General features: G+C 37.2%; 3 protein-coding genes, 1 long non-coding RNA gene and 1 pseudogene across 6 annotated transcripts in view; 2 read left to right on the top strand and 3 right to left on the bottom strand.

Moving 5' to 3' along the window:
* The first annotated feature begins 126 nt into the window (after positions 1-126).
* Positions 127-4,731, top strand: LOC109080624 (annotated as a pseudogene).
* On the bottom strand, positions 2,984-12,756 carry LOC122145057. Its single transcript, XR_006160071.1, has 4 exons — positions 12,624-12,756; positions 12,261-12,442; positions 7,381-7,512; positions 2,984-6,933 (listed from the first exon to the last, which is right to left on the bottom strand). It is a non-coding gene; the product is annotated as an uncharacterized LOC122145057 (long non-coding RNA).
* Positions 6,028-12,630, top strand: LOC109084635 (fructose-1,6-bisphosphatase isozyme 2-like). 2 transcript variants are annotated; one of them, XM_042756557.1, is made up of 8 exons: positions 6,028-6,200; positions 6,815-6,977; positions 7,430-7,522; positions 7,722-7,730; positions 8,015-8,155; positions 9,896-10,033; positions 11,230-11,349; positions 12,279-12,630. In XM_042756557.1, exons 1-8 carry the CDS (start codon positions 6,028-6,030, stop codon positions 12,465-12,467), a joined length of 1,026 nt encoding a protein of 341 aa, XP_042612491.1. In that variant the 3' UTR covers positions 12,468-12,630. The 2 variants fall into 2 exon arrangements, with proteins under 2 accessions (XP_042612491.1, XP_042612492.1); XM_042756558.1 differs by lacking the exon at positions 7,722-7,730.
* A 749-nt stretch (positions 12,757-13,505) lies between the features above and the next one.
* On the bottom strand, positions 13,506-17,683 carry LOC109085992 (procathepsin L-like). Its single transcript, XM_019100490.2, has 8 exons — positions 17,535-17,683; positions 16,169-16,304; positions 15,954-16,076; positions 15,712-15,864; positions 14,522-14,746; positions 14,266-14,434; positions 14,038-14,155; positions 13,506-13,950 (listed from the first exon to the last, which is right to left on the bottom strand). Exons 1-8 carry the CDS (start codon positions 17,609-17,611, stop codon positions 13,851-13,853), a joined length of 1,101 nt encoding a protein of 366 aa, XP_018956035.1. The 5' UTR covers positions 17,612-17,683; the 3' UTR covers positions 13,506-13,850.
* A 2,054-nt stretch (positions 17,684-19,737) lies between these two features.
* Positions 19,738-23,410, bottom strand: part of LOC109080603 (death-associated protein kinase 1-like) — a 39,081-nt gene continuing 35,408 nt past the window's right edge. For both annotated transcript variants that reach the window (XM_042756554.1, XM_042756555.1), the window contains one exon: positions 19,738-22,682. In XM_042756554.1, coding sequence (XP_042612488.1) covers positions 21,414-22,682 — 1,269 coding nt within the window. In that variant the 3' untranslated portion in view covers positions 19,738-21,413. The remainder of the gene's footprint in view (positions 22,683-23,410) is intronic.

Below are 23,410 nucleotides of genomic sequence, written 5' to 3'. Positions count from 1 at the left end.
CGTTGTGTAGAATAGTAGTAACCTCAGCTCCTCACTTCGTCAGCCTCATGATCATGATGACACAGCACAGGCCAGGCAGGAGGGGGCTTTCATCCACACGTTTCCACAATGCGACATTGTTTTGAATCTTGCACGCATTGTTCAGTCAGTCACACTGTGCACTTCTCATTGGTTTAGCTCTCCATACACCCCTTTCCGCAGTATTTCCGCCTTTGTATTTTTGTTTCCACAAGAGAATGAGTTGTACGAATTAGACATCATTTATACAACAGCGAGATTTTTACATCAGCAGGAATCTTGAAATCTGCAGTCATGTCAGACCGGGGTTCTTTCGACACTAATGTTGTGACTTTGACTAGATTTCTTCTTGAAGAGGGCAGAAAAGCCAAAGGCACGGGCGAGCTGACAACACTCCTGAACGCGATGTGCACGGCTGTAAAAGCCATCTCCAGCGCTGTCAGGAAAGCAGGTATCGCGCACCTGTGAGTATGCGCGGTCGATTGGGACTCCATAAAGTTTGGGATGCAAAAACATTAGCTGCAAAACTAATCTAGCCTATCTGTTTTATTTTAATATATATATAGAAAAGAGAAACGTGTCAAAAATGTCCAGGTCAAAATCAAAATAAAGTAATTTATCTATAAAGAAATATTTATTTTTTTATTTCATGATAAAATGTGTATATCATTGGTGCATTTATTGTAATTTTATTTTATATAGTTTTTTATTAAAAAAAATAATGTATAACGGCATTGTTTTGCTGTAATAAAAATAACGTATTACAGCAATGAGAATCCTCACTGAAAATAATGGCATTAATTAAAACATCAGGATGCATATGATAATTAAGTTTCTTTCATTTCTGCAAAAACATCTCTCTTTTTTTTCATTTTTGAGTGAGATATGATCTGGACAATTGCTTGACAGGTTTTACAATTTACCTTAGGGTTTCTTATATAATTTTGATGAAAAATGTGGTTTTCTTGTACAGTTACTCATTTTGCTAGATCATACTGGTTTTGAAACTAAATCATGTTGACATGATGGTGTTGGGAAATGCCAGTAGTAAAAGAAAAAAAAAGTAATAGTAATAATAATTAAAAAATTTTTACTTCTACGACCTTTAAATTAAATGAAGCCTTTTATATCACAAGTTTGTTAATTATTCATTATATCCAGGGTATTTATGCAAACAGTGCTGTTATACAGTAAGTGTGACATTGCTTTATATTAATTCTATGAACAAGCATTGAGAAATAATAAATTAAAAGAATCTATTCCATCCCTGTGATATGATTTAACGCATGACTTTGAAAAATGTCTGGCAGGTATGGCATTGCTGGAAGTACCAATGTGACAGGTGACCAGGTTAAGAAGCTGGACATCCTTACCAATGACCTCGTCATAAACATGATCAAATCCTCATTCACCTCATGTGTACTGGTCACTGAGGAACATGAAAACGCAATCATTGTGGAGCCAGATAGACGGGTAAGAACTGCATGAGTTAGGCATTATACATGCCGTCTGAGGAAGATATGTATTGTCTAAAGTGTTTGCCAAAACTCAGCCAGTGAGCCTACATTAACTTCAATTCCAAGAATGAAAAAGTGTGTGTTTCCAGATAGACTTGCTTTCCCTGTGCAGAGCATGCAGAGCTAGTCACGTGACTCCAACTGATTTCAGCAGCTGAGATTAGATCTTACTTTGTACATATAGTGAAATTTAGAACTTTGTCTGCATTGTTGGCCAGAAATCCATCCTGAATCTAATCTGACATCTAAGGACGATGAGAGACATGTGCTAAGATGTAATACGGTTCCCACTGTCAGAGAAAACCTGGAAATCCAGGAAATTTTAAAAAGGCCTTTTCCAGTTCTGGATATTACACAGAAGTTAATAAAAACTTAAAAAGTAATGGAAATTTAATTTTTAATATAAATGCTTCTAGCTTTCAGCTCTAGAAAATATCCTCTATAAATAAATAAATACTTATCCAGTAATCATGAATAACTGAAAAAGCCTTGGAAATATATTAGTCAAAAGCTTTGGGAACCCTCTATGACTTAAAATCAGACATAAGCTAGGCATACATGTACTGTATATTGTTTTAAGGATGAGTGAAGATTGAATTAGGAGTTGAGTGTAGTAAAGTTTTGGAAAGGTCAAATATCCTCATATAATAGAGCAACATCATCATTAATCATTAAATGACTTATTAATTAACCAAGCTTCTACCATGTCTTCAAGGGTAAATACGTAGTTTGCTTCGACCCTCTTGATGGTTCATCCAATATTGACTGTCTTGCTTCGATTGGGACCATCTTTGCCATCTACAGGAAGGTATGAATGCATATTTTTAATAGATTTGCAGGAATACAGCCATGACAGTTCATGTGGTTTCCATCCTAGTATGTGAATGCACTTTAATGATTGCTCTGTTCAAAGTGCACAGACAGCGACCCGTCTGAGAAGGATGCCCTGCAGCCTGGCAGAAACATAGTGGCTGCTGGATATGCACTTTATGGCAGTGCAACCATGATTGTCCTCTCCACTGGTCAGGGAGTCAACTGCTTCATGTTAGATCCAGTGAGTCAGTTTTACTCTACATAACTTACACAGTTATCAACTGTGGGATCATTTAGCAGTGAATCATTCGGTACAGTTTATTCAGTCTACACAAAGCAAACTAAAAATTTTATTTTGTGTACTAAATCATTTGTAGCTTAAAATGATATGATTCATACAGCTAGGAGGAATAGTCTGAAACAGTATAGTGGTTTTATTTTTTAATGAAGTATTTCATTAAAGTTCAGAAGTATTTTATTGTAAATGTGTCTTCTTCTTTTTCTTCTTCTTAAGTTCTAAATAAGCCATGCATTCATTAATTTATTGTATTATTGTAACATCAGGCTATTGGTGAGTTCATTCTGGTTGACAGAGATGTGAAAATTAAGAAGAAAGGCAAGATCTACAGTCTGAATGAAGGTTATGCCCTTTATTTTGATCCTGCTGTCACAGAGTACCTGCAGAAGAAAAAGTTTCCGGAGGTTCAGTATGCAATTAAATACACTTTTTCACTTAAAACAAATCAAATCATTATAAAAGCTGCACAAACGCACACATTTTAAACAGACCCCAATCACATTTGCATAATCAAAAACATAATACATCAGAAAAATAAATATTAATAATATATAATTCATAAATATTATAATATCCAGATACTATTGACTATTAAAATGTGTTCAGGATGGCAGTGCACCCTAAGGAGCCCGTTATGTAGGTTCAATGGTGGCAGATGTGCATCGGACGCTTGTTTACGGAGGAATCTTCCTCTACCCAGCAAATGTGAAGAGCCCCAAAGGAAAGGTACTTTGTCTAAACATGACTTTGCTTACATGAATGCCAATAAATGGACTGTTAATGGACAGCATAACAACTAACAGCCTGTCCTAATAGTTTATTATTATTATTATATTCGCATAAAATTGTTACTCAGGTCTTAGTTGTTGCTTGATAAAAGTCTTATTCAGCAGCCCAAAGAAGTATTTGGACACTTTTAAAAATGTCTGAATGCATTAGATAAATAAATGGTGGCACCTGCTGCTAACGAATGCTAGACCAGAATTAACTTCACTTTTCTGAGCCATTTTGCAATTGGTTTTAACTAATTGGAAGTAACCACAGAGTTATAACCACAGGTGTAGTTTGTCACATGATCCACTATGGGACACTGTACTATTCAAAGAAATACATGAATGAAGTGAAAATATATGTATGACCTTTGCTCCAGTTCTTTTGTTTGGTGTCACATCTACAGGTGTGTCAGTGTTTACTCCCTCTTACCCGTAAGACCTGAGCTGAAAACTGATCTGTTGATACTTGTGTAATAACTATTGTGCCATGCTATCATTTCACAATATCATAATTTAAATACCTTGCTGAGAAAGCTTTTAACTTTATACTCAAAAAAAAAGTGTGATTTGATCGTCACATGCACAAAAAGGCCTGTAGAGGGAGCTGTAGCGCCTAACTAAATGTCCTTGAATATATAGCAGGAGGCTGGTAGAGGGTTATTAAACTTCGTGTGTGTTCTTCCCCTTTCAGCTCAGACTGCTCTATGAGTGCAACCCCATGGCCTTCATCATGGAACAGGCCGGAGGGATGGCCACCACAGGAACCACCAACATCCTGGACATCCAGCCCGAGAGCCTCCATCAGCGGGTACCTGTGGTGATGGGTTCCCCTGATGATGTCCAAGAGTACATCTCCATCTTTCAGAAACATCACAAATGAAGAGCAATAGTCAGAATGTACAACAAAGACTCAAAGAATCATGAAGATATTTATACTTGACACTCCAAAATAAGTTTATTCTTACTTTCAAAATACCTCTATATCAAATCACTACCCCTAAAACCAAATGTTTTTATACACTGTATGCCTCCATGAAGAAATATAAGAAGAATTTTTGAAGACGGTGATTTTTTTACATTTAAACTTTAGAACATTAACATTTAGTTGAGGCTGTTTTTAGAGAAACACACTGTTTTCCACATCGGCAGCTGAAATTGTTGTTGGCCAAAAAGACAGAAACAAGTTTATGGCAGCAATGAGGATGATTTGAATTAAAGTTGATCTTGTTTCTGTATGTACAGACCAAATAATCACTTGTGCCTTATTGCACCCTATTGAAGGAAGCTGTGATTAAAGTTCTTGAAAAATCCAGAGCCTTTCTGAGATATGTTTGTGCTCTGTTACCAACTCATACTTTATGAAGATGTTTTGATTTATGATTTATAATATCCAAACACTCAACATTACAACTTTTGAATTTCTTTACAGTGTGCACATTTCAGTAACCCTCTGAGAACACAGCATTTGTGAATGAAAAATGCTATAGTTCCTTCATCACACTGTAATATTTTCCTATATAAACAGAGATTTTAATACAGGACATACTGTACAAAAAGTTCAAGGCACCAAATGAAAGCAGATGACCTTTTCTGTAAAGGCCAGTAGGCACATTGAGCCCTGCTGATATTTGAGACACATTTTGGGGTGTTGCTACATGACCTTGGTCAAAATATGTGCATGCATATCTGATTATAAATAATATGCTGATTTAAAGTAAAAAAAAATAATAATCTTATGATAATTATTTGTAGCATAGTACAGTAAACATACTATGTTCAGTTTGAGTATAGAAATGGTCATAGAAATGCTTCCCTGTGTTCAGTGACCTCTCCTCTGTTGGAGTCCTCTGCTTTTCTTCTGTGAGTGAAATGTTGTCTGGAAGGTTCTGATCCTAATAAAGTTTATTATTTTGGGCTCTGTAGCAGAGGAGGCACTCACATTTAAGGCAAAAGAGGCAATAGATTGAGTGCTTGTTTGGAAACGCGTCAGCCAACCTGTCAAATCTGTTGAATCTGGAGAGCGACATCTATACCAGTGCTTAAATGTATTGCATAAATACTGCTTGTTGAGGATTACAATTTAAATGGAGTTCTCAGAAAGCATGTTAAGTGCACTTTTCAGTGCTGTGAATCAAATATAATGCATGAGCAGTATGCTGTATATTCATTTTCTTAAAACATGTTTGATGTGTTTAGTCACGCTAACAGGTTTGATTTTGAGTTATAAGGGACACATTTACATATAAATAAATATACAATATTATTAATGAGATCCATTTAACAGACCTCCAGTATTCATTGGGACATGATTGCCATAAACAATTGTGAGGTTTGCTTCATGACCTTGTGACTCCTGAGAATATGTGACGTGTCAATAGTGGACATAAATAATTAGGAGAGAGCCAAGGAGCATGCTTTATAAGTTGGGCCCTTCAAGCTCTGGCTCTACAAGCATTCAGACTGCTCTACTGTCATTTGTGTCACTTGATCTGCTTCACCAATATAACCTTGGCCTTCATCTACTCACTGTGTGTGTAAAAAGACTGCCTAGTGGCTCTACAGTTAGTCTCTGCCTTTCCTACTGCTTGTACACTCGGACACCGTGAAGATGTCGGATCAGTCGGTCTTTGATGTGGACGTATGGACCCTCACACGTTTTGTCATGGAGATGGGGCGGCAGGCGAAGGGGGCCACCGGAGAACTCACACAGCTCATTAACTCCATGTTAACAGCTATTAAAGCTATTTCATCTGCTGTCAGGAAAGCCGGACTCGTTCACCTGTAAGTTTCATTAAACTATTTTGCATTATGTGAATGGATATGTTTTACTCTAACTGTGTTGTTAAAACATGCTGTGACTGTATGAAATAGAAGCAGGCGAAAGTTCTTTCAGTTCAGCTAATGATCAAATGAGAGATAAAATAGACATAGTTATGGTTTTTGAGACAATCATCATTAAAGTTACAGTTCTAGTATGGTTAGTTAAGCAATAAAACCTTTAAGTTAGTAATGTAGTTGTCTTTGTAAAGAAATACTATTAATATATTATCATCTAAAAAAATAGAAATTATTCATTACATTTAAAGCTGCTAATTTCTAATTCACTAATCACTGATTCGTATGGCAGTGTTATTTAAGAATAAGGAAATATCACACTTTAAAAAATATTTAAGTATTCAAGTAAATATTTAATAATTTTATAAAACAAATATCGTCGGAGTAGAAAATATTATTTCAGTCTTTCTGCTTACTATTTCTTTATTTACTTGTCAATTTTAATAGCAATTTCTGAGTGATTTTTTTTTCCAGTACACCGTTTTATCACTGTTTTTGCATTTTAACCTCAGTAGCTGCTTTTTAATAATAATAGTGTGTTCTGGTTTCACTGAACACAGTCAAGGCATTGCGGGACAGGTGAATGTCACAGGTGATGAGCAGAAGAAGCTGGATGTGCTTTCCAATGATCTGATCATCAATATGTTGCGGGCTTCTTATGGTTCCTGTCTGATGGTTTCTGAGGAGAACAAGGATGCCATCTACACACTTGCTGAGAAAAGAGTATGATCATTCTCAACAGTCTTGCTTATGAATACTTTTTGAATATTCATTGTTAAAGGAAAAGTTAAGTCAAAAATGTAAATTCTGTCATTATTTACTCACTCTTATATAAACCTGTAAGATGATATTTAAAATATACATATGTCTGATATTTAGAAAACAGTCTTAAAATTCCTGGCAGTTTCCATCACACATCAATCAAAATTACAATGTGTTAAATGAAGGGGAACTTTAAGAGTCAGGTACTTAGCATAAAATTACAAGTCTGGAATAAATATCTAAAACCTAAGAAAAGTCCATTTAGTTTCAAATGAATTATGGCTGCTATGTAAAATATTTTTGTCAAGCTAATGTAGCACCTCTTTGCTAATGCATTTTTATTAGAGTTAATTCAGATCATTACCATATGAGGTTTCAGCTGCATACTCAGTTGAATGTGATGTTTGTCATAGGGGAAGTATATAGTCTGTTTCGATCCTCTGGATGGCTCCTCCAACATTGACTGTTTGGCCCCCATAGGCACCATCTTTGCCATCTACAAAAGAGTGAGTGTTTGGACAGCATTAGTTGCTGCAAGATGTTTGGAGTTGCATGTGCATTTTGTGTACATTTGCATGCATGCTAGCAAACAAAAATCTAACAATAATAATAAAAAAGAATTCGTTTTCGTGTAAGCTTTCTGTCATGTGTGTGTGACATGGATTGGTTTGATGTTTGGTGTTCTTGTGCTACTTTCCCATGCAGACTGACGAGGTAGCTGACTGCATTGACCTGCCGGATGACAAATATCGGCTAAGCAATAAATTCTATTTAACTTTTAATTTTATTTTATTAAGTGCACTAGAGTGTAATAATAGCAACGGCGCAGCTGATCTTATTAGTTTATTGTTTAACTGTTATTTTTATTTGCATTATATAAATAAAAACACGAAGTAAAGATACGACAAACCAGACATTTTAATAGTTTTGATTGACATCTTGCGTTTTTCTGATGCTCCTGAGGCAGACGGCTGACTCTGTCGTTTCTTCTGTTTCAGACCTCAGATGGAGAACCGACTGACAAGGACGCCCTACAGCCGGGCAATCAGATCGTGTGTGCGGGTTACGCTCTTTACGGCAGCGCCACGCTCGTGGCTCTCAGTACAGGAGCTGGAGTTAACTTCTTCATGCTGGATCCAGTGAGCACAAACAGCTACTTTAATACTGTTGCCGCAGATTGAAGCGACCCCAATAACGTGATATTTACCCCATTAAATGCGAATTTTACCAAGGGAATCCCGCCAAAAAAAGTGTATTTTATCCCCTGGAACCCATTTTTTTTATTATTATTATCGGGGAACCCCCTCGAAACGCGATTGGGCTAGTTTTGGGCTAGTTTTAAGAAGCAATTGGGAGTTTTTTTTCTGGCAACCCTGACAAACAGTTAAATCTGCTGAAATGATCGATTAGGAATGAATAATAACACCGGGGGGCCGGTTGCATAAACAGCCACTATGTTAAGACTGTGTCTTAAAGGGTAAGTTCACCCAAAAATGAAAATTCTGGCATTAATTACGCACCCTCATGTCGTTTCAAACCCGTAAGACCTTTGTTCATCTTCAGAACACAAATTAAGATATTTTTGATGGAGTCTGAGAGTCTGTTCTATGCTGTTCTGTGTCAGCTGCGTCACGCTGGATCTGTTTCCTGTTGCTGTGATTTGATCTGAACGGAAACAGCGTATCGGCGTGGCAGCTGACACAGAACAGCTTACGTCCAGCGGATATTCTCCAAAATGACGTGACATACAGCCAAGTATGGGGACCCATACTCGGAATTCGTGCTCTGCTTTTAACCCATCCAAAATGCACACACACAGCAGTGAACACACACACACCGTGAACACACACCCCGAGCAGTGGGCAGCCATTTATGCTGCGGCGCCCGGGGAGCAGTTGGGGGCTCAGTGCCTTGCTCAAGGGCACCTCAGTCGTGGTATTGAGGGTGGAGAGAGCACTGGACATGCACTCCCCCCACCTACAATTCCTGCCGGCCCGAGACTCAAACTCACAACCCTTGGGAACATTTCAGTTGTGTTGCTGTCTATGCAGGGTCAGACAGCTCTCAGATTCCATCAAAATGTCTTAATTTGAGTTCAAAAAACCAACTAAAGCATCACAACTCAAAAACTACATTACAAAAATCAAATAATGACATAATTTTCATTTTTGGGTGAACTAACCCTTTAAGAACTAGTTTGACCAACTAGCAGTTAGCCAAGAGATAATCACTCTCACTTTTCTGATTAAAATTGGGCCAATCTATGTTTTTGTAGGCTAACTGACTTTAAACAGTTATGACCAGTCTAGAAGAAAACAAATTAAATGGCTAATTAAAATGCAACCAGTCCCAGAACTTTCCAAACAGAATGTTAGAGCATCTATCTATGCTGTTCTGAGATCAGGGTTTTATGGTCACAATATTTCAAAGTACTAGGAATCAGTTCATTGAAGACACGCTGGACGATTCAAGTGAATAATTTACAGTTTATTCACGACTATATGAACAAAGTGCACATAGGCTATGCCAAACATAAAGTTGCCAAAAATAGCTAGGCCTATGTAGTAAACCATGAGACGTTTTATACTTTATAACACGTTGTATGTTTCACTTCTGTTTATGGTTTGACTTTTTATATTTTTTACACTTTAAGGGATGCTTCACTTCTTTTTTCAATTTCGGATGAAAGTCTTGAATATTTTGTGGCTGTAACTAGTTTTGATTCCTCATCTTTGGCCATTTTATATTCGGTTACTATGTTTTATTACAGAGTAACCGAATATAAAAGAGTACATTATCATAGTATATTTGTATGTCAGTGTCTGACATGGGCTCATGAGAACATGATTTTTTTTTTTTTGTATGTTCCTCTTCTTCAGGCAATTGGAGAATTCATTCTGACAGACAGAAATGTGAAGATCAAGAAAAAGGGGAAGACTTACAGCATCAACGAGGGCTACGCTAAGTACTTTGAGCCTGCAGTGAACGATTATTTAAAGCACAAGAAATACCCAGAGGTGGGTTCTGTACAGAGACATCCAAACTATCCAATAATATTGCTTTATCTGTTTTTATTATTTTGAGAAAGTCTTATCATTGCTAAGCAAAATTTATTTTTTTGACCTAAATGTGACTGTAAGATCACAGCACAAACTTAAACCGTTGAATGCACACTGTGATTTACAGTGTTCCTCATGTGATCAAGCAAACATACTCACAAGTTCATGACATGTTGCGACAGAACAGAGAATGTTGCCTAGCAGGCCTGAAGAACACTTAGTTTAAAACAAAGTATGAGTCTGAATAATGCAGGTCAGACGTTTGCATGACTGCATGGCTGTGCTCGCCATCAGCTGATGTTTACACACGCTACATACTGGAAAGTGAAGAGCAACTTCCTCAGCAGGAATTTATGTCCTGTTTTCTACATCAGAACATAGACTCAGCATATTCAACTGATTCATGTTACTCTGCACAAGCCTTGAGAGTGACTGGCTGCAGGGTGATCATAAATTATGCTGAGTATGATTTTTCCGCGGGTCAGTTGGTCAATTATTAAAGTTACTTGTTTTTAGTGGATACTTGTAAGATCTTGTCTTTTCAGGAATACGTGCTCTTGTTTGTTCATTTTCCTGATCATCTGATGGTGATAAGCAGAAGAAAGTAAACAAGAGTAAAGACTGAAGAGCTTGTCTTAGATAATGCATTACGAAATGGGAAACTTGTTAATCACATACATTATGCTATCAGTCATGTTCTATGTGGGATATCATGTTTTCCTAAAAGTGTTGTCAGAAACATGCTATCTCTGACCTCACGACATATTGATTTGTTTGCATATTGTGTCTGTCTTTGCGTGAGGTTGGCTGTAGTTCCTTTTTGTTGTTTTTACTGCTCACATCTTTCTAAAGGAAAAGGAATTACGTTAGGTGACAGCTGTGTGTGATTTTAGCTGTCCAGCTGGGTTTCAGTTTCCTAGAACGTCTGACACTACTTCCTACTTCCTGTCCTCTTTTATTGAAGCACTTGTGACCTTGGCTCCTAACAGTTTTTGTTTTAGATTGTTTGCCAACTGCAAGTAGAAATTATTTAGAAATTTAGAGATCCAAGCCTAGAAAGATCATGCATACACAAAATATCTTATTCAGAAAGTTTGAGTTTTTGTTTATTTGAATTCTGATATTATTTCTGATGAAATGTGATTGCCTCACAGGATGGCAGTGCCCCGTATAGTGCCAGGTATGTTGGGTCGATGGTGTCTGACATACACCGCACCATTGCCTATGGCGGCATATTCATGTACCCAGCCAATGAGAAGAATCCAAAAGGAAAGGTGAGTCGGCTAAGGTTTTACGGCATGATGATTTTTAGCTATTTAAGATATTCAGGACAAACATTCATACAAAAAACACATCGGGCGATAGTGACGTGAGGAAATAATATAATGAATATCATGAAAGATAACAGACTTTAATTATACTGTTATAGTAAAGTGTTCCATGCAGCATAGGTTGCCAGGTTAACATTGTTATGTCCAGCTTGCCAGTATTATTTGTATTATTATATAGTATTCTTTATTCAGTTTTAATTTGTTTAACTTTGTAGTATTTTTATTTAGATTTATTTTTATTTCATTTTTAGTAATTGTAGTACTTACGAGTGATATTTATTTATTTTATTTCAGTTAGTTGCCAAGGCAACATTTCTCATTTTTGTTTAAGTTTAGTTCATAGTTCCAGTTTAAGTTTTAGCTTTAGTTAACAATAACAACAATGCAGCAGACTTTGTCACTATGTCATAACACATAAGAAGACTTTCAAAATCCATAAGCCTCTGTTGTGTTTTATGCTGTAGATTACTTTATGTTTTAGAGCAGGAACAGGCAGATCGTATTCTGATAACAGATTTCGCTCATTTCACGGCATATTGGGCAGTGACTAAACACATGACATGAGCCTAGACTGGCACAAAAACACACTGTAGCATGAAAGCAGTGAACCAGATATTATATCTGCAGTTCATGCTGCTTTTCAAAAAATGCTAATGCACACACTTTCCTATCTATTGACACATTCCAGCTTCTTTGTTCTACATAGATAAGAATAAAAGGAAACCATTCTCAGTGAACTCAGAAACTTATTCCATGCTTCTTAGCTGACCCAAATCCACAACTGATAAGTGCTCATGGTTTAGAGCCTTTGAAAAATGAGCAAATCAGCATTATGTAACTTCTAAGGCTCTCACTTGTTTTATTCTCTCCAGCTGAGGCTGTTGTACGAGTGTAACCCCATAGCCTTCCTGATCGAGCAGGCCGGGGGCATCGCCACGACAGGCACCCAGCGCGTCCTGGATGTTATTCCCGAGTCACTGCACCAGAGGTTGCCTTTTGTGGTGGGATCCCCAGACGATGTGGAGGAGTACTTGTCCTTTGTCAAGAAGCATAAAAAGTAGAGATTTCGTTTGCAATTTGATCTATATAAAGCCCACACAATACATCAAGATACCAAACATCACAGAAGCTTTTTTTTTTTTTTTAAATAGTAGAAGCAATGCTTTTGTAAAGAGAATCACATTAAATTTCCAGTATTTGAATTCATTATTTTTTACCCTTATTTCACAAATCACAAACGCAAGGTCTTTTCAGTTCAGATTTGCTCTTCAGTCCCTTTCGAAATCTTTCTTCCTCACTTATTTAATGTGAACATAATGTGCCTTCAGCAGTGTTGTTAGTTGGTAAAGTGTTTCCACCCTCTCGTTCGAACAGACCCCTCCCTAATAGTAGAAGAGCCAAAACCTCAATAATCTCCACTCTGCAAGTCTTAAGTTTGCTGGTCATGATGACGGCACATGTAATGGCACCGTGCCAAGAGATAAACAAATAGGACATGTTGTATTGTTGGAGCAAAAGAACAGCCCTCCATATTAATTTTCACCTCACCAGGTCACAACAGGCTGTTGTGGCACTTCCAGAAACCCGTTTTTTCCTTTAAAACCCTCACTGAAGTAATACTGATCCTAGATATGCTGCTTAGGTTAAGGTTTTAGAAAGCAGTATCGTAAATAAACCACCATTCAATCATAGCCGGTTAACTTTCTGTTTAAGTAGGCTTAGGTAGACTAGTTGTGATTGTCTGTTTGCTCAGAAGAAAAAAAAAGAAACACCATGATAAGGAATAAGTGTTTTGGAACGGATGTGGAAAGCTACAGCAAAATATAGACTGGTTCAAAAGTTTGGATTGTTTTTGAAAGAAGTTTCTTATGTTCACCAGTGTTTAAGTGTCACATGATTTGGTGCTCAAGAAAGATTTCTCATTATTATAAATGTTGGTATATGTTCATATTTGTGGAAACCATGAAGATTTCAGCATTTATTTAAAATAGAAAACTTTTGTAACAAATGTTTTACTGTCACTTTTCATCAATTTAATGTACCTTTGCTGAATAATAAAACTAATAAAAGAATATAAATCCAAGCCAAAAACAAAACTGTAAAATTTTTTAAAAGTTTAATTGATCATACAGATATGTAGAAATAAAAACACATTTGTACATTTAGAATTACACTGAAGAACATGTATTCACATCGAGTCAAAAATGTGAGTGAGTGGCATTAAAATGACTAAAAGCAATTGCAAAAATTCCCTAAAACAGTGTCACACAACACCTAGAGTTTGAGGTTTCTCTCTCACAGTCTCAATCAGGCTGTGAGACACAAAGTCACATGTGTCAGGTGACTCCTTTTTCACCACACTAATGGGTTTCAGTGAAAAACTCAGTCTCTGTGACACTAATGTGGCCTTCTGGTACCATGTCTTGATACTGGAGGTATCTTCCTTAAACAAGAGGGTAGCTAGCTGCTGTAGCAATACCACAGTGGTTGTGTCTGTCCTTGGCCATGTAGATGTATCCTTTATCACCCCAGTTCTCACTCCAGCTAGAATACAGAAAAAGCACACTGCGTTAAAAACGCTGACTTTAAACACTGGCCATGCACTGGATTTTAGGGTATAAATGATCTTACCTGTTCTTGACAATCCAATACTTCTTTCCATCAACATCCTCGCCCTCAAAACCATAACCAACGGCAAGGACGCCATGATCTAGCTCCTCGCTGCTGCAGTCTTTCTCATAGTAGATGCCTAACAAGAAATACACATCCATTAGTGCACACCAATGGGAATCTTTCACTAAATTCTCATAATTGAGTAATTTAGTTGGCTTAACAACTAATGGTGAGAAATATACACACCTGACTGGTAGAACTGGAAAGACTCGTGTCCAGCGTCAATAGCCACAGACACCGGCCCCACAGCAGCTATAGCTTTCATCAGAGCGCGTTCCTTTCCACTGGGAACGTCAACGAATCCGGTGTCATTAGCTGCGCTGTTTTCGGGATCGTAATGGCAGGGCTGATCATCCTGAAAATAAGCAGCATGTATGTTCTGGTGAACCTTCATATAATTAGTCAGTATAATTTCATAAGACTAAAAGGTAATGTAACTTACAGTTCCCAAATAGGGGTAGGACTCCTCTGAGTCCAGACCGTTCTGGTCCTTGATGTACTGGAAGGCCTGGTCCATGAGACCTCCGTTACAGCCCTCGTTGCCTTCAGGACGGGAGCACTCCACCAGGTTCTGCTCACTCAGAGACACCAGTTTTCCTGTCTTCCTGAACATCTGACCCTCCAAGGCTCCAGTAGCGCTGAAAGCCCAGCAAGAACCACACTCACCCTGAAAACACCACATACGGAACAGTTTAGACAACTTGTTCTCAACCAGTTGGCTTCAAGATGACTTGAAAAAAAAAAAAAAAAAAAAAAAAAAAAAAAAAAAAAAATTAATAAAAAAAAAAAAAAAAAATTTTTTAAAAAAAAAAAGTTTCTTTTAAAAAAATAAATAAATAAATAAATAAATATAATATATATATATATATATATATATATATATATACATATATATATATTATATATATATATATATATATATATTAATATATGGTAGTCTAGTTTATTTATTTTTTTCTACTTTTGATTATCCCCTTCAACATGTCTTTTTCTTTAAAGAACAAGTGTTCACAGTAAAAACCTTCATATGTGAGGTAGTCTAGTTTTAAAAGTGTGATTTCTAAATCTGAAAAAACTAAAATCTTAAAAAACTAAAATCTTAAAACGCCACGGGTATATTATGAATACACATTTTACGAGTTATATGTAAAATATTTTATTGTGTAGAAAGTGTGAGTAAAAATAAGTTTTTTAATAAGTCATTTTTATTTTTACTCATTTAAATGTAACCATTAAATATGTTTTTTTTTTAAGATTTACATATTTTAAATAATAATAAATATATATTATTTTAACAGAAGCTAAGAGTTATGCACAATAACTTTTTTTTATTATAATGTTTTTTCCTGGTGTATACCTGGAAAACACAACTATGGTCTCTCACACATCATATACATCTACTTTCCAAGTGGTCAGACCAATTTTCCCCCTTTGGAGTTTAAATACATTTACATTTATCCAAAGTGACTTCCACTGCATTCAAGGTACACATTTTGTCAGTCCTTGCTTTCTCTGGAAATGAAGCCTATGACCTTGACATCACTAGTGCTGTGCTCTACTGTTTGAGCTACAGGAAGCCATGTTCAAAGGCATTGTTTTTCTAGATATTTTACATATGGGCAACCATCTCACCTGGTCTTTCACAGGAGTCACGTATCCCTTGTCTCTCCAGTCCAACTTGTTTGGGACCTCCAGGAAGTTGGGCTCCATGAACAGAGATCCTCTGAATCGTCTCTCATTCTTGTGTTTGTAGCCATTCATCACCTGCCTGAACTCCTCGTGAGTCTGTAGATATAGAAGAGTTTGATGAATGCTGAAGGAATTTCATAAATCAATAAGCAAACACCTCAAATGAAGTTCTTCTGCAGTCTTACCATATCTCCAAAGTGGTTCATTCCGAGTCTGTAAGTGTGTGTGCCCATGGAGTGCTCAAGATTGTGCAGTTCGATCTTTCTCAAGTTTTTCTCCCAGACCATTCGCCTCCACCCCTCCTCCTTCTGTGTTAAGAGATAACACGGAGTTCTACTTCTTGCTCCGTTTTAGACTAGTTTATGTAAATGTTAAGCCAGAATGAACCTTTAAGACTTACTTCATGGTATTTTTTACTGTGCCAGTTCTTCCACTGCTCCCAATGGTCATCTAACTGCTTGTCCAAAGTTGGAGCAGCAAACACAGCACTGAGGCACAACGTGAACGCCACCAAATACACCCTCATGATGAAAACACTGGAGGAAAAACAACAACAGGTCAGACATGTTGCAACAAGTGACCATGAACCTTTTTTTTCTAATCCCATGTAAATATATCAGATTAAAACTTGTATAAGGGAATGCATACACCTTAGGTTTAATAATTTGAATGGTGACATTTTGTACAAATTATATGGAAACCAACTAGCATTTAGGAAAAAGCAGAAATTACGAGATGAAATCATAAATCGAAATTATGAGACACCAAGTGATGAGTCATTATTGCTCACCAAGCAACAAATAACTAATAATTAAAAAACATCATTATGATCAACCACCACATCATCACTAATAATTAATAACATAATAATTAATAACCAAAAAACCCTTTTCTTATTCTTCTGAAACGGAAACAGGCTTCCATAGGTGTTAAATTAATACGTCCCTAAATACGGCATAAACGTATTTTAAATGGTTTCAGATGAGATTGCGAAATCTGCCTGAAATTTCATGTAACACATTCCTATATAATTAATCGTATGTATATTTAAAAGAACTGGCTTCCATTTCCATTGGAGATCAGATTACCGGCCCGACATCTTTGTTTACAACACCGACAGGAAGCGGAGGTTAATAGCTTTGTTACGAATACTAATAAAAACCAGTGAGTAATGTTAAATCTAAGGGAGAGGACGCATTACCCAAGAAACAAAGATTAAGAACAGATGCTGACCCAACCTTACAGTGCCGAACAGAAACGAATCTATAGCATTGGCTGAAAGTTATATCTTCTAAATGTATTTGTTTACACGGGCCTCCGGACAGACACAGAAGGGAATAAGATGTCCCATTTGCAGCAGTCACGGGATCTGGGAGGCTCCAGCCCACAGTTTCCCAGGAAAAGAAAACAAGACCGAAACCAGGCCACGGAAATTGAAAAAGAAACGGCTGGAACTATTTCAGAGGAATGGATATAGAGGAAAAGCGTCACGCTTTACTTATCTATTAAAAGATGATAAAACCGTGTCGCTAGAGAAAATACAGACAATTCGTAAGATTGTATTGTGTAAAAGGCTCAGCAAAAGAGCGACCTAACACGCTGTGTTTTGTTCTATATGAAGCTGAAAATCTTAAATTAAAAAAAGATGCATATAACAAAATTACACTGAAGGTGTTTTTTTTTTTTTTTTTTTTTTTACAACAAATGTTAAAAAAATGTTTAAAAAACCTAAAGATTCCGGTAAGCTTTAAAAACTCCTGACTCACCCCACGGGCCTGAATCCAGAGGAAAACACGGTGTGTTGCAGAAAGGCTGCAAGTTTATAGCGCATCTGAAGGCACATTCCTCAATTTTTCATTGGTCGAGATTCTTGTCGATCCCGCCCCCCGATGAACACGTCACAGCATGTGACCCACCAGCACGTGACGGCTTCCCAGATGCTCTTACTCAGAGAAAAACAATGTTGCTATCTAAAAACAAAACAGTTTAATCAACCCAAAAAGGTTGCATTGAGGTTCATATATAATATGTTACTTTAAAAAGCACTAGTAAATGCCAATACTGAATAGTGAGCTGCTAGTTACTGCTATTTGTGGTTTTAAATGATTCAGGTTGATCGGTTTTCTTTGCAACGATATATTTTTTCTGAGATATTTAATCCATTCACAGTATTGTTTTACAGAAATCATAGGCATTTAAATTATTATATCTGTAGGCTATATATATATTTGACAAATGTGTGTGTGTGTGTGTGTGTGTGTGTGTGTGTGTGTGTGTGTAGCCTGCTTTTTTCACGTTTTGTGTTGCTGCCTTGTGTTGCCTGAAAACTCACCTCTTTAGTCATTATCTGACTTCATCCTAAAATATATATTTCTCTCTCTCTCTCTTTTTTTTTTAAAAAAATCTTTCCCTGTCTAGCTTGTGCTTATTTGAACAATGCTTGAAACTTGGTAGGCTATTACGAGCACTTCCTGTATCTGTTTGCCTCTTTAAGATGAATCGCGTGATGTATTGCCCAATTGTAAGTCGCTCTGGATAAAAGCGTCTGCTAAATGAATAAATGTAAATGTATATCTATTGTTAACCAACCAGTAGTGTAGATTTTTGTCAAATGTCTGTTGATGCTGTGCGGGTCAACCAAATCAACAACTACTAAATCACAAGATTATAAAAACAAAAGTGTCTCTGTTTTAATAGACAATTTCACATATTCACAAAAAACACAAGTTATAAACAATTTAAATGCAATGAACTTGCATGACCCCGCTCACACATCAACAGAACACCAAAACCAGTGTATACTGAATTATTATCAGTATGTCTATGTGAGGACGTCAGTGCAGGTTATCTAGGCCTGTAACTTGACTTTGGAACAACATTCCACATTGTTTACATTGACTGTAAAGCTTTGTGGCAGGCCAAAATTAGAGTGCTGTTGAATCTACAAACAAACAGACTGATTAATGGGCTCGTCTGTGACAAGAAGCACTCAGTAGCTGGGAAGATTGCTCAGTTATCACTTAAGCCCATCAGCCCAGCGCTTCCAGCAGTGATCAAAAAGGAACAGTTAAACAAAGTGTAAGTGATCAAGTGTGAGCAACATCTACGTTAATCACGACTCTGATGATTATGATTAGAGTGTATGTATTCAGTATTACATTATCACTAAATAGGAATTATGCTGGGTTTTTTGTTTGTTTTAAAGGCAACCATGTCAGAAACAGAGCTGTAAAAAGAACAGTAAAAGAGAACAATGATGAAATAAAGGTGTGGTAATTCCATTTGCTGAATCATGCCACAGACTGATGCCTCCCCAAAAAAAAAAAAAAAAAAAAAAAAAAAAAACACGACTAATTATTCATCAACGTCAATATCATCATTATTTTTTTCATTTTAGCGAGCTCAGTTGAAATGAAGGCCTCAGTGGAAGCATACATGTGGGAGCCATTTTACTAAGAATTAATTGGAGGGCACTTTGAAATATTTGAGAAAACTTGGAAATACAGCAGCTGTTAGCAGGACAAGTTTATTAAAAATTACATAATTTACATTAAGGAATCTGGAATTCTGGAGGGTAAAATGTACTATCGCAAAAATCTTCATGTCCTCGCAATCAGATTTCAACTAAAAACCTATTTTTTTCTTCAAAGTTTTTCAGCTCCCTTCTCTCTAGTGTTTACTATGCATTTATTTTTGTTTGTTTACTTGTACATGTATGAATGATGAATGCTTGTAACTACAGCAACCCTGGAAATGGGACTTAATAATAAAAATAAATAGAAAACAACACATTATTATTATAAATGTTTTAAAAAATCTTTGAAATGGGGAAATGTAAATGGCAAAATACTGCATAAACAACACTTTAAATTATATATATATATATATATATAGAATATATATATATATATATATATATATATATATATATATAATTATGTAATATAAAACACACACCAAAGACAGTCATTGAGTAAACAATTTATTATAAAAAAAGTAGTACACTGTAAAGTTTAAGGTAGTATTAAGGACATGGCATTCAGAGACATGCAAACATAATATAAATAGAGAAATAATGTGAAGGTCTTGTGCAAAGAGATGACTGTACAAAGTCTTAAATACACTAGGATGAATTCCCCTCCGATTTACCCTGTTAAAGTCCTAAGAGGGGCAATCATGAACCTTGACCACAGCTAAACAGAGAAAGAGCTTCATAATACATTGACTTAATCACAATATAAAAAGTTGCCTTTTGGAACGAGAGAACACAACATGCCCAATTCCCTTTTCGAAAAGTTTGTGATTTTAAGCCTGCAAGGGAAATGATGAAAGGTTGGAGGATAAACCTGTCCCAAAATATAATATGGAACAGTTCTCTGGATTTTTTGATGATGAAACTGCAACTGTCTCATACAAAGGAGAGCAAAAGCGTTATAGCATGTGTTAGGTGTAACAGAGAGTCTTTGCTGCCATCTACAGTTTTCAAGTTGTCGCTTCATCTGTGTCCAATATACCACATTCAATACAATCAGACAGGTATTCCTATAACTGAGGATTGGCTTCGCTCTTAAGTTTCAATGCAAATATCAACATATTTGATGACACTTTTGCCTCATTTAATTCCCTTAAAATGTCATTTTATGATTAATTCTCCAGTGTACAGAATACACATGACTATGTGTTCCAAATAAATTTCTTAAACACTCAACAACAGTGTAAATGTATGAAACAGAATATATTGAAATAACAGCTGAACAATTGTAACAAAGATCATGCTTATCAAGACCCTGCAGCAGACATAATTGTTATAAAGAAAAAGTAAATCTTACTTGTCCTGTAAGTGCCTGGAATATTTCATCATTTCCATTTGACAGGTAGTCAGAAGCGTAATTTCACAAAAGTGAATGTGACAAGTATAAGTGTGAATAAGACAAATGTGAGGGATTTTAGGAACCACACTTTAAAATAATTTCCCAGGTATTTAGATTTTTTTTCAAAGAATATTTAACATGTTTGTTTGTGCTTCATTAGTCGAATGAAATTCTGTCTGAATGATGCATTTTAGTTGCAATAAGGAACATTCAGGTAGTAAATACAAATGACCCAATTTTGTATGTTTGAGAAAAAGTGTAAATCTATTGCTGCGTAATAGATAAGTTCATTAAAAGCTTCATAAGACAGAAAAACACTGAAACACTTGCAGAGGTGCACATCCAATTTTGAAATCTACAACGATGGCTCTTTGTCAACAGTTTACCATCTTCAAGGCACTCAATAGCTTGAGTCATTTATTAAATAATGCTGCCAAGCACTTAGTGATCCACCATTCTGTCATCAAATTTAGCATAATTTCCCTATAACAGCTGTCCGAATATATAAAAGTAATTGCAAACTGCAGAATTTTCGTTCAATAAGGACATTTGGGAATGTGGGACAGTCAAAAGATTAGCAGAAAAAAAGTACATAGGCACCTTTTCAAAGACACCAAGAATGAACATTCAGAAATCGCGAAGGGCAACAAAATGGACATGAGCTGAGCATCTGAATCAAATACTTCTGTCTCAGGACACCAGGGAGCTTGAGATTTAACACCATTACCACTCCACTGGTAAATTGCACATTTCTCTATAGACACAAGTGATGTCCTAACGAGAGATCACAGAACTGATGGAGTTGTAGGATGTGCCGCCCCCATTACACACCGGGCTGTAGGGCTCTGACGGGGTGCCCAGAATCTCCAAGTTGACCCGGAACACTGGTGCAGCTCTAAGGAGAAAATCCGCTGCATCCCGACGGCCAAGTTCTCGTAACTTAGCGACCAAAATGCCTATGGTTGAATTGGGTTGCTGGTTCCAATCTTGCAGGAGCAAGGCTGTGGGACTGGGAAGGGAAAGTGGGTCTGCAGGCGGAGTCCCATTGGTACCTGAACTGTATTTAGCAGCGAGCTCGCTAAGGCCCAAGTTCATGGCAAGCAGGCACCAGTCCTTCCCAAGGGCATCTGGCGGGTCCAGCAGACGGCAGAGCTTGCGTCGAGCCAGGTGACTGACTTCCGCCACGGGCACTTGCCCTCCAAGACTGCCCTGTTTGTAGACCTGGGTGCAGCCTAATGCTACGATACTGACAAAGCTCTCACGATAGCCACCCATGGTGTTCGACAGTGCGTTCTCGCCTCGTGCTTGAGCGCGGAAAAAGTCCCTCGGTTGGTAGAGCATGACAGGGCCGTGGTGTTCCCGCAGCTGCTGAGGGCTGAGATAATGTCGGGCGGTAAGCAAACCGGGTAATGTAGCAGCTAACAGACCCTCTGCCATGCCGCACAATGTGTCCAATAAAGCATAACAACGGCCGGGATCCGAGTCAGGTCCTCGTAACTGTACCTCTATGCCCTGCCCATGGTTCACAAGCAGAACCAGTGCCTCAGCACCGCCAAGTCCAACCCGAGCTCCACCGCTCCACAACCTCACATCCTCAGCCTCGACCTCCGGCTTCTGCTGCCGGCTCCACCTGCACAAGTTCACTTGTAACTTATGGAAAAGTCCACAAGGGAATGGTGCCAAGTGCTCCGCAGGGACTACTCGCACTCCACCGTAAAGCAAAGTGTCCTCGCCTTCTACGTCTTCCTCATCTGTCCAGGTGTGCTGTAGCCCGCCTGTGCGTATGAGGGCAGGAATGTCGACCATTCCTGGGTTGGCAAAGTCACGGGCACATATGTCCATGGCGTCAAGCACCTGGAGAAGTTCATCAATGTCACGTTCTGAGACAAGGTTTTGGAGTTCTTCCACACGGTAGCGGCCACGGTAGTGGTGGATCGCTTTGGGGGTTTCAATCGAGAGAAGTTTGCCAAGTACGTTACTACAAAGCCAGCGAGGATCTAACAGGACAACATCCTGGACAGTCTCACTTTGCATGATGTTAATCTAGAAGAAAGAAGGGAATAAAAAGAATTGAGTGCAAGCAAATGGGTGATTCTAAGATTTCAGTTTAAAGGCCTGTTCACACCAAGACAAATATTCGGTGAGATGAAATTTTTATTTAAATGAACGACTATTAATGCATCTGTTCAGACCGTTACAAACATGCACAGAACAAGAACAGACTCTTGCAAAGCACCAGTGAATAGAAAAGAATCTGGAACCAGTACTCTAGTCCCTGTACTTCTGTATTTAGGGACCATAGTGAATACAAAAATCTGAACGGCTTTTTAAAAACCCATACATATGGTAAATATGTATTTCAGCATTTCTTGTTTACTGTCAGATACTAAATTTCCAATTTTCATTTAGTATGTCTGCTGTTTTTTACACTTTGGCCTGAATAGACCAAAAGTTTGTGCTGAATATTTGTGTTGGTGTGAACAGACCTTTAGGTGGGTTCCATAACATTTCAGCAGATGTGTTCATCTAAAGTTAAACCGTCACTTTTCAGGCTCAACTCATGTATTCTTTTTCAAATAAATTTGATAAATCATCAGTAGATGTATATAGCTTATGGGGGCTCACTTGAAATGCCTTTAATTTGGGTTGGTTCATTAAATGGAGCTATTTTATGAATTCAGACGACTTAGAATACAGCAAACACGTTCTATGAAAATCTTTTATGAAACATCTGATTTATACAGTAATTTGTTTTGTTTTTTTGTCATTTT

The sequence above is a fragment of the Cyprinus carpio genome, chromosome A5 (assembly GCF_018340385.1).
Source record: "Cyprinus carpio isolate SPL01 chromosome A5, ASM1834038v1, whole genome shotgun sequence".
Lineage (NCBI taxonomy): Eukaryota > Metazoa > Chordata > Actinopteri > Cypriniformes > Cyprinidae > Cyprinus > Cyprinus carpio.
The sequence above is the reverse complement of the archived record's forward strand: the minus strand, read 5'-3'. Positions and strand labels throughout refer to the sequence as shown.

Coding starts and splice junctions, on each gene's coding strand:
- LOC109085992 (XM_019100490.2), bottom strand. CDS start 17,611: ATGTGCCTTCAGATGCGCTATAAACTTGCAGCCTTTCTGCAACACACC. Junction 16,077..16,168: donor ACAGTAAAAAATACCATGAA/GTAAGTCTTAAA, acceptor CTCTTAACACAG/AAGGAGGAGGGGTGGAGGCG. Junction 14,747..15,711: donor TGACTCCTGTGAAAGACCAG/GTGAGATGGTTG, acceptor TGGTGTTTTCAG/GGTGAGTGTGGTTCTTGCTG.
- LOC109084635 (XM_042756557.1), top strand. CDS start 6,028: ATGTCGGATCAGTCGGTCTTTGATGTGGACGTATGGACCCTCACACGT. Junction 6,201..6,814: donor AAAGCCGGACTCGTTCACCT/GTAAGTTTCATT, acceptor CACTGAACACAG/TCAAGGCATTGCGGGACAGG. Junction 11,350..12,278: donor AGAAGAATCCAAAAGGAAAG/GTGAGTCGGCTA, acceptor TATTCTCTCCAG/CTGAGGCTGTTGTACGAGTG.